The sequence below is a fragment of the Gavialis gangeticus genome, unplaced genomic scaffold (genome assembly GCF_001723915.1).
Source record: "Gavialis gangeticus isolate Ggan-Ray unplaced genomic scaffold, GavGan_comp1, whole genome shotgun sequence".
Classification (NCBI taxonomy): Eukaryota; Metazoa; Chordata; order Crocodylia; family Gavialidae; genus Gavialis; species Gavialis gangeticus.
In genome coordinates, this window is record NW_017728997.1 from 37,472,679 (window position 1) to 37,488,316 (window position 15,638).

Sequence of the window (15,638 nt, forward strand, 5' to 3'; positions counted from 1 at the left end):
ATAGCCTGTAAATTCTGCTGTAAAGATCTTTAAACCAGCAGTGAAATGTGGGGCAGGCATGAACCCTGAGCAGAGAGAAGGGATACCAGAATGCTGCTGGGGCAGACCCACTGCTGTGGGAGGGAGGACAGCAAATAGGGGATTACCAACATACCCCCAGGTGTTACTAATCCCCTCCTGCAGCTGCCAGTCTTTTCACCACCACATTTACCTTTGTCAGTTGCTGCTGGCAACAAAAATCAGGGGCTGCGGCAGCAGGGATATGTATGAGGGTCTTAATTGGCAGCTGCTCCACTAGCTGCCTAACAACACCTCCCCACACCCCAACAGCACCAGCATCTGGTCCAGCATCTGTGTGAGACTGCCTTGAGCCCCACTGCCCCAAACCTGGACCTCTGCAGAAGTTCTTCATGGAAGATGGGAAGTGTCAGGCTGATTCCCCCTGGGTGCTGGTCACAGCAACATCTCTCTCAGCAGCAGATTTGGCCCTGGAGATAAACCAGTGATCATCTACTCAGGTGCCACAAGATCCTTTTAAGGGTGTCATGGCAGCCCCTATGTGAGGAGTTAAAGTGCTTTCTGTTCTATCTGCTGGGTGCTGCATGCTTGCTCCAGCATCCCATGGACAAGCAAAGCCCATGGCTAATCCTCTAGGGACTCCTGGCCCCCAGCAAGCCCTTTACTAACTGTCCCTGCAGTGCAGGTGGGGCACTCTGCCACAGGTAGATGGGCAGGGGACCACAGTCTTCAACTGGGCTCATTCCCTAATCCTCCCACGTTCCCACAGCTGCCAGAAGAGGCCACAGAGGCAAGTGGCTCTTATCATGCTGGTGCAAAAGTCCCTGAAGGAGCAGCCACAGTGACAAGGCTGCATTCCCCCACTTAAGTACAGACCTGGGGCAGACAGCAGATACAGCAGGGCACAGCAGGGTCCTGAGCCCAATGCCCTCCTCTAGTACCTATATCTGTACCTCCAGTCACCCCATTCCAATGCAGGCAAGGACAACTGCCTCATTCAGGGGTGTAATGACCCACCCCAAAGCTCCCAGATCTGCCCCACCGACCAGTTCCTGCCAGTACCAAGCACCACGCTGTGCCATTTTCTCAGGGATGCCCTTCTGCTGCTGCTACCTGCCCTGCCACCCTGTAGGCACAGACAGAAGTTCAGCTCCCTGCTGCAACTCACAGCGCTTTGCACAAAATGTCATGAATTACAGTGACTCCCCCAGAACCAACAGATGTTCGCTGTTGGGTCCTGGGGGTTCGGAGATTCAGCTGCAATTTAGAGCAGCTGTGAGTCTGCAATGTGGGGTGGGTGGACTGGAGCCCTCCAGCCTTGGTGGGACTCCAGTCCACCCACCCCACCCTCCAGCACCAGCTGAAAAAACTCCAGACTAAACTCTCCCCACTCTCTTCCCTGCCCTCCCATTCTGAAGACAGTACCGGGAACAGGGCTGCGCTGCGTCAGTCCAGACCTGCTCCCAGCATGCGCAGACACAAGTTACTGAAGACATTCCATTTTGGAGCATCTTCATCTGAACCCTCATGCAATGAAGGTTCAGACTGTCATGGGATCGGGCCCTTTTAAAGTGCTCTGCAGCCACACACTTGTGTTTGGTCATGGCTGTTGAGTGCTTTCAGGGGCCAGATTGGGCACAAATTGTTACTTCTGTTTGTGCCTTTTAAGGGTGCCAAAGTGTGAAGAGATAAGCTGTAATAATTCTGTTTGTTTCTGAAATAAGGTGCTGCTAAATTCAGAAAAGTTATGTAAACCTTACCACTACACCTCTGCTTTGAGCTGAGAGAGAGTCAGAGTATGGATAAGAACTCCTTCCCCTAAAGACACTGCTTCCACACTGGAGAAAGCTAGCACAAACTGAAATTCTTCCCTACAAATATTTGTTAATTACCAACATCCCTCACATTCTCTCTCACAGCCTCTTCTACAGTTTCATCCAGGTATCAAATCATGATGAATGTGACATTATGGGGGATAAATCTAGATAATAAACAATACTGTTACATTAGCCAGAGGAAAATATCTATATTAGCAACGCAGGGGGAGGGTTGTACCATCCATTCTTTTTCTGCTTACCGTTTTGGCTGTGCTTTAGGCAGAGTACAGCTGGCTTTATATGGCAGTGTTGAAGCCGATGAAAGGTGACTTAATACTATACAACAGTGGTGGGACGTGGGAAGGAAAAGTGGCTGAGGGCTTAAAGCAACTCTTACAACTTGGAAAAACTGGTAGAAAAGTGCAAGTATGCAAACCCTGCAAGTACATAAATGTGATAATCTGCAAGTATTGCCAAGCCTGCTACTTCTTCAAAGCCCTGCTTGGGACCTTTTTACCTACTGTGAAGATTAGTTCACATGGAGACTTAGTATGACACACTTTCTGAATTTATTTGGAATTTTTATGAGGGATATGGAGAAGCCCAGAACAGATTTTTAATCATGTATGTGTTAGAGCAATACCTACCTTGGAGACTGAGCTTCAGCTACCCACATTAGATCCATATTACAAGCAAGAACAGGTATATGTGGGTATTTTGCATGATGATATGGATTTCCTGGATAGCCACTTGTCAGCAAAACATCTATAATCAACTGGAGATTTGTTTCCCATCTGACTGGCTCCCCAAACAAAACAACAGCTGCAAGAATAAAAACATTTGTGAAATGTAATGTAGTTACTCTTGTAGATTATTTGCTATAAGAAATATATGGAAATATCAGGTTGATTTAAAAAGACGTACATTTAAAAAAAAAGTCAGTAAAAACAATGGAATGTCAATAAACATATAGACTTCAATCGACCTTTATTTTACACCTCCTTTGTTCCAGAAATAAACACAGAAATTAACACTTAATAAACAATAATCCACACATTTGACAAGATTATTTTTTTCACTTTATGTTGTCCCATCCCACTGAACAGTATTAGCTCCTCAGACTAAATTTATAGTTATTAAAAAACATTTAAAATGCCATGCATTACATTCAGTATGGTATATGCTGAATTAAACTCCACCACAACTGCCATTTGTCCTCTCACAAATCTACAATATGCATGTTTATATTCTTAGTTCATTTTTTTTTGGATTTCTAGGAATAAGTCACTGGATAGATTTGGCTTGGGCGTTTTTCTTTCATGCTTGGGTCTAGTATCCTACCTCCCAGGTTTCAAGTGGGCTACAGGTGAGGGGGGTAAAGCTAGAAGCAAAACAGTAGAATGCTTTGCTGCCATCATGTCAGTTACTGCATTGAGTAGTATAAGACGGATTCAGTTGGATTCCATTCAAAGCCAGCCTTCCTTTCCAGAAGGAAAGCAGCCCCTCATCACCTCTCCTACTCCTCAGAGGTACATGGGTGAAAAATGCACACCTATAAAAAAGGGCAGACTTTGCTACACGTCACAGGTTCCAGTAGTCATTCATTTCATGTACAAATACCAGAATTCTTTAAGCCAGTCATCTAGGTTATCAATGCAATATTCAATAATTTACAACACTAAGCTTAAGTTTACAGTAAAACGATGGTACTTAATCCTGTAACTGTCTTGAATAGCTAAGTGGAAACAAGGTTTGCTGATTTTTTTTTGATGATCCCTTTTATGGACAAGCTGTCAGGCACCAAGTGGGTCCTGAGGAAGAACGCTTTGTGCCTGACAGCTTGTCTAACATGTCTCCCAACTATACAGTTGGTCAAATAAAAGTTATCACCAAAGAAGCACCTTGCTTCTCACATTTTTGGACCATCACAGCTACGCCACCACTCCAGCCCTGAATAGATAAGTGAAGATAAGACATACTGACCCTCAATTTTGGGAAGGTCCACAGCTGGGGAGTGCTGCAATGAGAAAAAGAAAGGAGGTAAATATTTTCTCCTAGATTTAACAGAAGTAAGTTCAAAGCATTACTCCTCTGACTGTTCCCTGCAACACTGATAGGAGATGCACTTTACATTTTCATGAAAGTATTAGATCTTGATACCACCTTGCAGAAAATGTAACAGTTTGTAGGACTTAAGCGTGATGTTGGGGCAACAGCCAGAAGCAGAGACTGAATCTGTATATTCCCAATTCTGCTGTCTTTACTTGTCAAATTTACCCATCTAGAAAATAAGAATAATTACTTTTCTACCAGGGATATTGCAAGGCATTAACATTTATAGGGGTGGTACACCACATTTTAAAACAATATTTTGCACTAAGATGTTTTATAAAACTGCTACACAAGGTAAAGCCAGAGTATTTGTTTTGTACCACCTTAGATTCATAGACTGTAAGGGGCTGGAAGGGACCTCGCAAGATCATCAGGTCCAGCCCCCCTGCACTAGGCAATAAAGACAACTGGGGTCAGGTGACACCAGCAAGATGACTGTCCAGTCTCCTTTTGAAGATTTCCAGGGTAGGTGATTGCACCACCGCTGGAGGGAGCTTATTCCACAGTCTGGACACCCTAACTGTGAAGAAGTGTTTCCTAGTGTTAAACCTGTAATGGTCTTCCAGGAGTTTGTGGCCATTACTCCTCGTTTTCACCAAGGCTGCCCTGGTGAACAGTTGTTCACTGAACCCTTGATGTATTCCCCTGATGTAGCAGTAAGCTGCTACCAAGTCCCCTCTTAGTCGTCTCTTTTTTACGCTGAAGAGGCCCAAGTCCCTCAGGCTTTCCTCATATGGCTTGCCTTACAAGTCTCTGATCATACAGGTGGCTCTTCTCTGGACTCTCAAGCTTTTCCACGTCCTTGTTGAAGTATGGTGCCCAGAACTGGATGCAGTACTCCAGCTGCCGTCTCACCAGTGTCGAGTAAAGTGGAAGAATCACTTCCTTAGTTTTGCTTGAGATGCATCGGTTGATGCACGCCAGAGTACTGTTTGCCTTGTTGGCTACAAAAATCACACTGATGGCTTATGTTCATACTATGATCTGTTATTACCCTAGGTCCCTTTCAGTTGTGGTGCTAGTCAGTTTGATGCCACCAAGGCTGTAAGTATGTTGGGGGTTGTTCGTTCCCAGATGGAGCGCTTTACACTTCTCAGTGTTGAACTTCATCTGGTTCCCATCTGCCCAACTTCCCAGCCTGTCTAGTAGGCCTGTACAAGTAGGCAGTTACTCGATCCAGCTTCAGGTCCGGACACTTTGGATGTCAGTGATCCGATCCGGAGCTCTGGATCAGTTTCCCACTTCAATCCGGCCAAAGCAGCTCCCAAGCTCTGAAGCCGCCTCAGAGATCTGGTCATAGGGTATAATGGGGGATCAATGAAATATCTATAACTTTGCTGTTTTTTGTCTGATTCATGGTAAACTTGCAGGGGTAGTAGCCTCTGCTGAGAGCATGAAGCCTGCCAAGTTTCAGGAAGATAGGTGCAGGGGCTTGGGTGGAACTGCACCCCAAATTCTTGACAGCAAAACTCATGTCACATGTATGTTACACACCACAGGGGGGTGAAAACTGCAGGAGTGGTGGCCCCTGCTGAGGCCACAAAGCCTGCCAAGTTTCAAGAAGATAGGTGTAGGGGTTTGGAGTTAACTGTACCTCATGCTGCTGACAGGCAAAACTTGTGACATAGATGACCCTGTGTGTGTTAAGGCTCAGCATGCTGAAAACTGCAGGGGTGGTGGCCCTTGCTGAGGCCACGAAGCCTGCCAGCTGTGTGTGCATCTCACTGGGGGAGTCTGGCTCCTGGAGCCCTGCACCTCTGGCTGCTAGCAGGCAAAACTCGTGATGTGGGTGGGTGACACTGTGTGTATGTTAAGGTGCACCCTTTCTGGTGCTGGGGCCTCTTCCTTCACTACAGCCACAGAGCCAGTCCACCACTTTACGTGACAACAAGTAAAATAACTTAGCTGGCTCAACACCAGCAGCAGCAGCAGCAGCAGCAGCAGCAGCAGCAGCAGCAGCAGCAGCAGCAAAGGTACACAAAGGGAACTGTCACAGCCTTTATTTTTATAAAGGAATCAACAGCAAGCAGTAAAGATGTGTTGTGCTGGACATATGATGTTACTCACGGTGTGTGATGGCTTGTCTTGTATTTTTATAGATATATGTTTATTATGAAAACAAGGAGTACTTAAAAATATATATCTTTGGCAGCTTTAGGGTTGAAAACCCCTTTGTCAGGCTGAGGAAGTACCTGCAGTTGGTCCTGGATGGAAGGAATAGTAAAGAAGCCAGAGGATGGCCTGGCCCGCAATGCAGGAAAGAAAGCCAGTCAGTGAAAATGGAAATGGAGGCATCAGGGGGTGAGGGACAGGCTGGGGTAGGCGGGGAAAAGGGGGATGTAGCAGCGCAGGTAAAAGTGCATAGGTGCCTGGGGGGTCAGATGTCCGGCCAGTTGCAGTGTGCCAGAACTCCACTGTGTATATTTTGTCCATCAGTTATTGTACCTACTACCTAGGAGGCTGATGAAGTACAGTTCATAGGCCCAGCTCTGAAAAGTAGTTGGGGGGAGGGGGGCAGGGCTTGCAGCTCTACCTCTCCCCCTACCCCCTCTCCCTCCCCTGGCAGAAGACCTGGCACCTGCCCCTTAGTCCAGTGAAATACTGAAGGAAAGTAGTCATTCAGGAGTTCAGTTCTCCTGAGTGATTCAGGAGCTCTTTCTCCTGAGTGTTGGTAGCCAGCTATCCCAAGTTGTAGGATGGTCTCACGCTTCCATTTGTTTTCCTTCTGTTCCCCACATACTTAAAGGAGGACTTCTTATTGTCTTTGATTTCTGTTGCTAGTTTAAATTCAGTCACCGCCTTAGCGTTTCTAATCTGGTCCCTACAAATGCAAGCCATTGTTGTATAGTCCTCCTTGGGGACTGTCCCAAGCTTCCATAGTTGGTATACCTCTTTCTTCTTTTTCAAGAGGACCGTGATATCCCTATTAAGCCAAGAGGACTTATCAGCCCATCTGCTACCTTTCCTCTGCATAGGAATGGACTTCTTTTGGGCTTCGAGGATCACATCCTTGAGGAACAACCACTCTTCATGCATTCCTTTCACCTTCAGTCTCTAGCCCCACAGTGCTTCCTCTACTATTGCCCTGAGCCTGTTGAAATTCACTTTTTTGAAGTCCAAAACTTCAGCTCTGCAGGCTGATTTGCCTGCCCTGTGGTTGATAGTGAATGGGATGGTTTCATAGTCACTGTCACCCAGGCTACCCTTTATATTCAAGTTGCTCAGATCGTCTCCTTTGGCCAAGACCAAGTCTAGGAGAGCATTATCTCTGGTTGGCCCATGCACTTCCTGAGTCAGGTAGAGCTACCTTACCCTCTCTGCCCAATGACCACAAAAGTTCTAATACTTTGAACTCTGCATCTTTGTTTGGTAGGTGAAAGGTGAAACGACTAACTGTATGAGATGGTTTAGATAGGGATAATCCTGCCTCAGGTAGGGAGTGGACTAGATGCCCTCCAGATATCCCTTACCCCTAGCTTTTCTATGATAGACAGGCTGAACCTCAACAAGTCACTCCCTGGCTTTTGTTGTCTGTGCCTTTATCCAAGTATGGTTCCACTGATAGTTATAACATGCAAGGAATTGGTTCAATCTAGTTAGGTTTCTGTAAAGAACTAAATTAAATAAAGCCAGAAAACAGATGCACTTTCCTAATCATCTCCTTCCAAATATAAATGCAAGATTTCTTTCCAGAGGAAAGCATTAGGTTCTCAGTTGTATTTTGTCCTATAAAAAAAAAAATGACTTTTCATAAAAAACGAGACTTGCCAAACTTGCAAAAGAACAGCTGAAGTGTAATGGCTTGTATAGATGAGCAACTAGCAATGTTACTGAGCACGTATAACACTTGTAGAAAATGTATAGAAGTTGAAGGAGAGTCTTCACCTAGTTAAATTACATTCTAAATTAAGCCATTTCATTTCAATTCAAGTTTACTTGGCACAATTATTCTACAAAATATGAGCAGGCATTTGGCTTGCTCATGTTTTTCAAACCCCAACCTATCTTTAAAATACCCTGTTATTCAATTGTAAAGTACAAGAGAGAAAATTACTTTTCCCCTGAACTTTTAAGCAATAGATTTTGGCAATCATGAAAGCTGAGAGATTGATAAGCTACTCTAGTTGCTCTGTTTAGCCATATAACACAGAAAGCCATGGCAAAACTACAGCAAACTTCTTAGGGTATGTCCATACCAGAGTTATTGAGAGACTGCAGCACAGTGTAGAGATATTGAAGCTAGCTCTAAAATTTAACTAGCTTAGCTATCCTAGTAGCAGCATAGAGCATGGCATGGGTTAATCTACGTTGTTTCATGGCTGCAGTATAGACATACCTACCCTTAATTCCATTAAGAAACCCCAAAACTAACCTAAGGAGATCACCTCTCTTGCGAGTGTTCATTTTCCACACAGTTGGGCTTCTATAGAAACTGCCAACAAGAATATTAGTGTTAGTGATCACTGGGGGTGTTGTCAGTGGAGCTTCTTTCAGTTAAGCCATACAGACTAGTTTGTTTTGTACTGAAGCAATAAAACAATTTTATATTCAAGATGCCAAAGGCTGACTAAAATAGTTAAGAAATAGTAGAATATTCTAAGGCAAGCATACCTTGGCTCCCCTCACACCTTCAATGAGCGCTTTTATTGATAATGCATACTTCTTCATCCAACTGTCAGAAGGATTAGTTTGAAGTATTGTGTTGATATAGTATGCAAATGATCCTGAATTAACATGGCCCATGGACACTAAGAATATATTACTCCAATTGTTGCATTCCCATTTAACATTTCTAAGGACATGAAAGGGTTACTATTACTAGCCTTGATCAATCTTTTTTCTTCCCACACTATCTTTCTTGAGATGAGCAAGATACTCTGTAGCTCAATTAGTAACAACATTTTTTTCTCCTAGTAGCTACTGTGTTAACTTTAGGTGCACTATAACATGTTAGACGGCTCCATCAGCATCCTTTTAGTTTCCTCATGGACCTCACATATATGACTGCTTTCTCAATTGTTAAAATCTATTCTGTGATCAATAAATATCAACTGACTGAGTAAAACCTATACCTTTAACTATCGATAAGAGAACAAGGGACTTCAATAGTTTTGTTAATTCACACTTGCAGATGTACCAGAATTTTTCTCAAGATTTTATCATATGATACATCAAATCAACAATAAGGAGAATATCTGAGGATGGGCAAAGCAAATCCTGTTTTCTGTCAAACACAGAAGGACAGATAGCTGATGAAACCTAGCTCTGGTGAAGTATTTGCTAGTTTTAGTCATCAACCTCCAAATGTCACCAGCCTGCACTGGACTAAGTTTCAATGTCTCAGGTTAAGGGTTGTCACTGTGTATGATCTCCAGTGGAGAACATGGACCTGGGTTAAGTATTCCTGATTGCCTGCTCTGAAAAACAGGGATAATTTTGATTGTTCAATCAACAAGATTGTGGACTTTAAAAGACAATCATTGGGCCCTAAGTTACACATGCTTTAAAGGGAGCAACCCTGCATGATTTCCTATTTGGTAGCTTGGTATTTTCTTCACTATCCCACTAGGACTTTAAAGATTTTTAAAAAAGCCAAAAAACACCCCACTTCTGCCCTGAATTTGGACAAAGTAACTGATAAGCCAAAAATGTTCAGATAAGGTCAGTTAAAAAACTTCTTTTCATCATGTTGTGTTTTGATTGCAACTTTTTGGTATCAATTAACTAGACTTTTAGAAAATAAAGCTTCCCCCCACCAGTATTTTTCAAAAACAGCTTTGTCAGAACTGATCCTTCCAATGGTGTTTTCCGACCAACACCTTTAAAACTTAGTGCAAGCTTTGCTACCCATGTGCCTGCACCTTTGAGGCTGTATTGGAATAGTATTTCAGTGAAGTGGAGGATCGCACTCAGAGGGTGGTGGTGGATGGGTCATATTCGACCTGGGGGGAGGTGGGTAGCGGAGTCCCCCAGCTCGGTCCTGGGGCCTGCGCTGTTCAATTTCTTCATCAGCGATCTGGATGATGGGGTGGAAAGTAACCTGTTTAAATTCGCTGATGACACCAAAATCTGGGGGGAGGTGAGCACGCTAGCAGGGAGTGAGAGATTGCAGAGGGATCTGGATAGGTTACAGGGGTGGGCTAACAGGAACAGGATGCGTTTTAACACGGACAAGTGCAGGGTGCTGCACTTGGGCAGTAGGAACCAGCAGCACACTTATACAATGGGGAACTCCTTACTCGAGAGCACGGAGGCAGAAAGGGATCTTGGAGTCATTATTGACTCCAAGATGAACATGGGCCGACAATGCGAGGTCATGGTTGGCAGGGCTAACCGGACCTTGTCGTGCATCCACAGGTGCATCTCGAGTAGAGCCAAGGAGGTGATCCTCCCCCTCTATGCGACGCTGGTCAGGCCACAGCTGGAGTATTGTGTCCAGTTCTGTGCGCCCCATTTCAAGAGGGATGTGGACAATATGGAGAGGGTCCAGAGGAGGGCCACCCGCATGATCCAGGGACAACAGGGCAGACTCTACAGTGAGAGACTGCGGGACCTGAACCTATTCAGCCTCCACAAGAGAAGGCTAAGGGGGGACCTGGTGACTGTCTATAGACTCACTAGGGGGGACCAGAGGGGTTTGGGGGAGACGCTGTTTCCCCTAGCGCCCGCTGGCATAACAAGGAGTAATGGGCACAAGCTGATGGAGAGGAGGTATAGATTGGACATCCGCAAAAACTACTTCACGGTTAGGGCGGCTAGGAGCTGGAACCAACTTCCAAGGGAAGTGGTGCTGGCCCCTACCCTGGGGGTCTTTAAGAAGAGGCTGGATGCCTACCTGGCTGGACTCGTTTGAGTCCCATTTCTCTTTTTGGGGTTTTTTGTTGTTCTCCCGCCCTGGCGGGGGGTCGGGCTAGAAGATCTACTAGGTCCCTTCCGACCCTTAATCTATGAATCTATGAATCTTTCGTAGCTACTTCACAAGTCCTAGGGAAAGCCACTTAAAGCTTTTGCTGCTGCTACAACTATCCCTACAGTCACTGGAATATTTTATCTTCCCTCCCAGACACAAAACGTGCCTCCCCCACCCTGCAAAACTCCCTCAAAAAACAAACAAAAAAAGGCCTTGCCAGTTGGGACACATGCTTAACTAAGTTCCACAGGGGATGGTGATCAAAACCCTCCAGCAACTGAGCACCCAGTCTAGAGGAGAAAGGATTCAAAGAAGCAACTTAACTCTGGGAAAGAGCCAGTGAGTTACAGGACTGGAACAAGTAGCGCAAAAGGGAAGTGAGTAGGTTAAAATGCAAAATGTGTCTGATGAGAAGTATGGGGAACAAAGAAGATGAGCTGGAAGCTGCAGTCTGTGAAAAGAATCATGATCTGACTGATATCACAGAGACCTGGTAGGAAAGCTCTTATAAGGACTGAAACGACAACATAGAGGGTTACACTGTTTCGGAAGGACAGGGTTGGGACAAAAGGCAATAGTGTTGTTGCCTTGTATGTCCAACACGCGCACACTTGTTCCCTGGTTCAGGAGGAAGATGATAGTCAAGCAGAATGCATTTGGGTGAAGATGAAAAGTGATGCAGCACTGATATAACAGTGCAGATTTATTATAGGCCACCAAATCAGGATGAGGAGGTAGATGAGGCACTCTTCAAGCAGGTGACAAATCTATCCAAAAGCTATGGGATAGTACTGATGGGAGACTTCAGTTTTCCAGAGATCTGCTGGAAGAACAATGCAGCCAAACAGTGTCAAGCTAGTTCCTAACTAGTCTGGAGGATATAAGTAAGGAATCATCTATCTTGGATCTTGTCCTTGACCAACAGGGAAGAACTGGTAGAGGATGGGACCCTAGGGTCGCCGTGCTCTCCCCTAAGGTGCCCTCTGTACTGTGCCAAGCGTTCTCTAAGCACCCTCTGAATCTCGCCCGCCACATCTTTGATCTTGTGTGTTTATTGTAGGGAGACTGGCCTTCGTTCCCTTGGCTATGGTTTTCCTGCTATGTGCCAGACCCGCCTCGGTCTCCCTGGCACTTGAGCATCCTACAACTCTGCCTCGCTCTGCGCCCTGTTGACGCTCTGCTCCTTCCCAGTCTCGTCCCGCTCAGGCTCTCTGGAGCCCTGCCTCACTCTGTACCTCACGGTGCTCAACGGCAGTCACTGCCCCTCTCTCTCTGCGGCTTCTTGCTACCCACCCTCTGGGCTTCTCGCTCACCCACACCCCACTGGCACTCAGGTTCTCCACAGCCTTGTTTGTTCTGCCTTCCAGGGTACTCGGGGTCAGCCCTCTCCCAATACTGCGCCTTTGCCTTGGCACTTGGGGATGACACCTCCCCCTCTGCTGTGCCCTTGCAGACGCTCTGTGCTCTTGCACTGTCCTTTCTGGCAGTCTGGGAGGCACACTCCCTCTGCTGCACCCTTTTTGGCTTCACGGTCGCTGCCCCTCTCTCTCTGGGCCTCTCAGCAGTGCTGCCCCCTCTCTGGGGCTGGGTTCCACACTCTAACATGGTCCCCTATGAGGCCTTCTCCATCCCCTTATAGCCTTGCCCAAACCTCTGGTGTAACAACTACCAAAACACAAGCCTCGGCTATAACAGAAAACTATGCCTCATGGCTAAAACGTCCTCTGAACCGCACAACAGGTGTTCCATCTCTCACCCGTGTCACTAGCTGCTCGCACATCCAGGCCTTTTCCTTTTCACACATTCAGGGCTAAGCTCCTTCCTCCTTGGCCGCAGGCTGCCTTCCCCCTATGGACTTTGGCCTGTGATGTATGTCTAAGCCAGGCCCTGCCCCTTTCTTCAGCTGACTAAACGGGTGTGTGTCCTTAGCTCCCTCCAGTTGCGCCCAGCAACCGGCACCTGAGCCACTACTCCAGCTTTCCAAGTAGCAGGCATGTTAGTGCCCTGCTACAGATGTGAAGGTGATGAATAACTTGGGAGGAAGTGATCATAATGCAATAAAATTCCAGATCCTGAGACAGGGAAAGCACGAGGTCAGCAAAATTAGGATGCTATATTTCAAGAGACAGATTTCATCTGACTCAAGGAGTTAATAAGTATGGTGCCATGGGAAGACAGACCAAAGGATAAAAAGGTACCTAGGAGAGCTGGGAGCTCCGAGCGGGCACAATATTGGAGACCCGACAAGAAACTGTCCCGACACAATGGAAGCACAAGAATAATGGCCAACATGGCTGCACAAGGAGTTTCTAATGTATCTCATATGCAAAAGGAAAGCATGTGGGCAATGCAAGAATGGCCAGGTCACCAAGGACACATACCAGGAAATAGCAAGAACCTGCAAGGACAAAATTAGGAAGCGAAAGATACAGAATGAGCTGCCCCTGGCAAAGGAGCTTAAGGACAACAAGAAGAGGTTGTATAAGTATGTTGACCAGAAAACAAAGACCAAAGATTCCCCTGTCAACAAGCCAGGGGGAACCCCTAACCAAAGATTCAAAGAAGACAGGTCTACTCAACAGCTACCTTGCCTCAGTTTTCACAGAAAATTAAGCTGCAGTCAGACATCTAATAAGGAGTAACTGGATAAAGAAGGGGGCAAGTTGAGGGAGGAGATCAAGAGACAGAGAGCTTTTGGTGGGTTTAAATTCATTCAGATCAGCAGGGCAACACAAACTTCATCCCAGCATAGTAAAGGAACTGGCAGAGGACATCTTAGAGCCCTTGACAAGGACCTCCATAAAGTCATGGGAGGTGGGCCAGGTACCAGAGGACTAGAAAAGGGCCAGTGTTTTCCCCTCTTTAAAAAAAGGAAAGGAGGAACACCACAGAACAGTTGGCCCCACCTGAATACCTGTGACATTACTGGAACATACAATAAGGAAGACCATTTACAAGCATCTGGAGGATAAAAGGTTTATCACAAGCAGTCAGCATGGATTTATGAAAAACAAATCATGTCAGCCTAACTTGGTCTCCTTCTTTGACAAAGTAACTACTTGGGTGGGTGAAGGGAATACTGTGGATATAATGCATCTGGACTTCAGCAAAACCTCTGACAAGGTCCCACACAACCCTCTTAAAAACAAACTGGAGAAAAGCAGGCTAGATAAAACTTCTACAAGGTGGATAAGATAACTAGCTCAATAGCTGTAAGCAAAGGGTAATTATTAATAGGTCCATGTCAGAATGACAGGAGGTTTCAAGTGGAGACCCACAGGGGTCTGTCCTAGGTCCAGTGCTGTTCAACAGTGGGGCCAAGATAAGTGATTTGGATGCTTGCACAGAAAGCTTCTTGCACAAGTTTCCGGATGACACAAAAACAGGAAGGACTGAGAACATACTAGAGGAGTCAAGCACAATTCAGAAGGATTTTGACAGATTAGAAAATTGGGCTAGAGCTAACAGGATGAAGTTAAATTTGGACAAATGCCAGGTGTTACATCTCTGGAAGAATAATAAAAAACAAATATGAAATGGGTGACACATGATTGCATGGTAGCACTACAGAAAAAGGACTTGGGAGTCTCGATAGATCACAGATTTAGTATAAGTCTGCAGTGTGAGGCAGCCGCACAAAAGGCAAATGCAGTTTTTGGATGCATCAATAGCAGTATTATGTTCAAGACATGGGAGGCAATAGTGCCTCTACTCAGCACCGGTCAGGACTCATCTGGAGTACTGTGTGCAGTTCTGCATTTTAAAAAGGACATGGAGAAGTTAGAGGGTCCAGAGGTAGGCAAACATTATAAAAGGTTTGAAAAGCAAGTCATATGGGGAGAGGTTGAAGGAGCTAGGCATGTTCAACTTGCAGAAAATATGCTTAAGAGGGGACATAAAGGGCTGCCATAAAGAAGAGGGAAAGCATCTTTTCTCTCTTCCTGTGGAAAGGAAGACACAGAGCAATGGCTTGAAGATGCAGCCAAGTAAGTTTAGACTGGACATCCAGAAAAACTTCTTCACTGTTAGAACAGTGAGGCAGTGGAATAGACTGTCTAGGGAAGTTGTGGACTCTCCATCACTAGAGATGTTCAAGAAGTTGGACAGTCACTAGGTCAGGGATTATCTAGGCAGAGCTATGCCTATGTTCTACTATGGGTACTTCCCATACTTCTGGGCTTTGCTGGTTGCTCCCCCCCCCACACACTTTCTGCTACACATGCAGGGTGTTTTTAAGCCTTCCTCAGAGACACTGGGGGTTGGCTACATACAAGGTTAGGGATTTTGACTGGGGTGTGCCAGTGCTCTTGCTGAGACCAAAGCTGGAGGTTTCTGGCTAGATGGTCTTGCCTCTCTGCTCAAGGTCAAATCAATCTCCATTTTAGGGGTCAGGAAGGAATGATCAGATTGGTATGGACTATGGGGGCTTTTGCCTTCATCTGTAGTGGGGGTGGGAGAGAGGGGGGTTCTATCTGGGATTTCCTGAGCATGTATTGACAACATTTCATAGAAGCAGGAGGTTGCTTGCCATGGTTCCCCTGCTTTACCTGTGGCAGGTTAGGTTATTAGGTCCATGGTGTGTCAGGGTTGATGGTAGTATTATGTAGATTTTAGATTATGGATTATATAGGATGGTTGGATAGGGATAATTCTTCCTCAGGCAAGGGGCTGGAGGTGACCTCTGGATGTATCTTCCATCTCTACTTCTCTACGATTAAGCAGAGAAGCTGTCCTTTTTTTGCTAGAAAAGAAGCAAGCCTGGAGACAAGATGCAGCTGCCA

General features: G+C 45.7%; 1 protein-coding gene across 1 annotated transcript in view; it reads right to left on the minus strand.

The window, feature by feature from the left end:
• Window positions 1-15,638, minus strand: part of LOC109288866 (cat eye syndrome critical region protein 5 homolog) — a 47,972-nt gene that overhangs the window by 11,554 nt on the left and 20,780 nt on the right. The window contains exons 5-6 of the mRNA XM_019504619.1: window positions 3,819-3,852; window positions 2,483-2,657 (exon numbers count right to left, since the gene is read on the minus strand). Coding sequence (XP_019360164.1) covers window positions 2,483-2,657; window positions 3,819-3,852 — 209 coding nt within the window. The remainder of the gene's footprint in view (window positions 1-2,482; window positions 2,658-3,818; window positions 3,853-15,638) is intronic.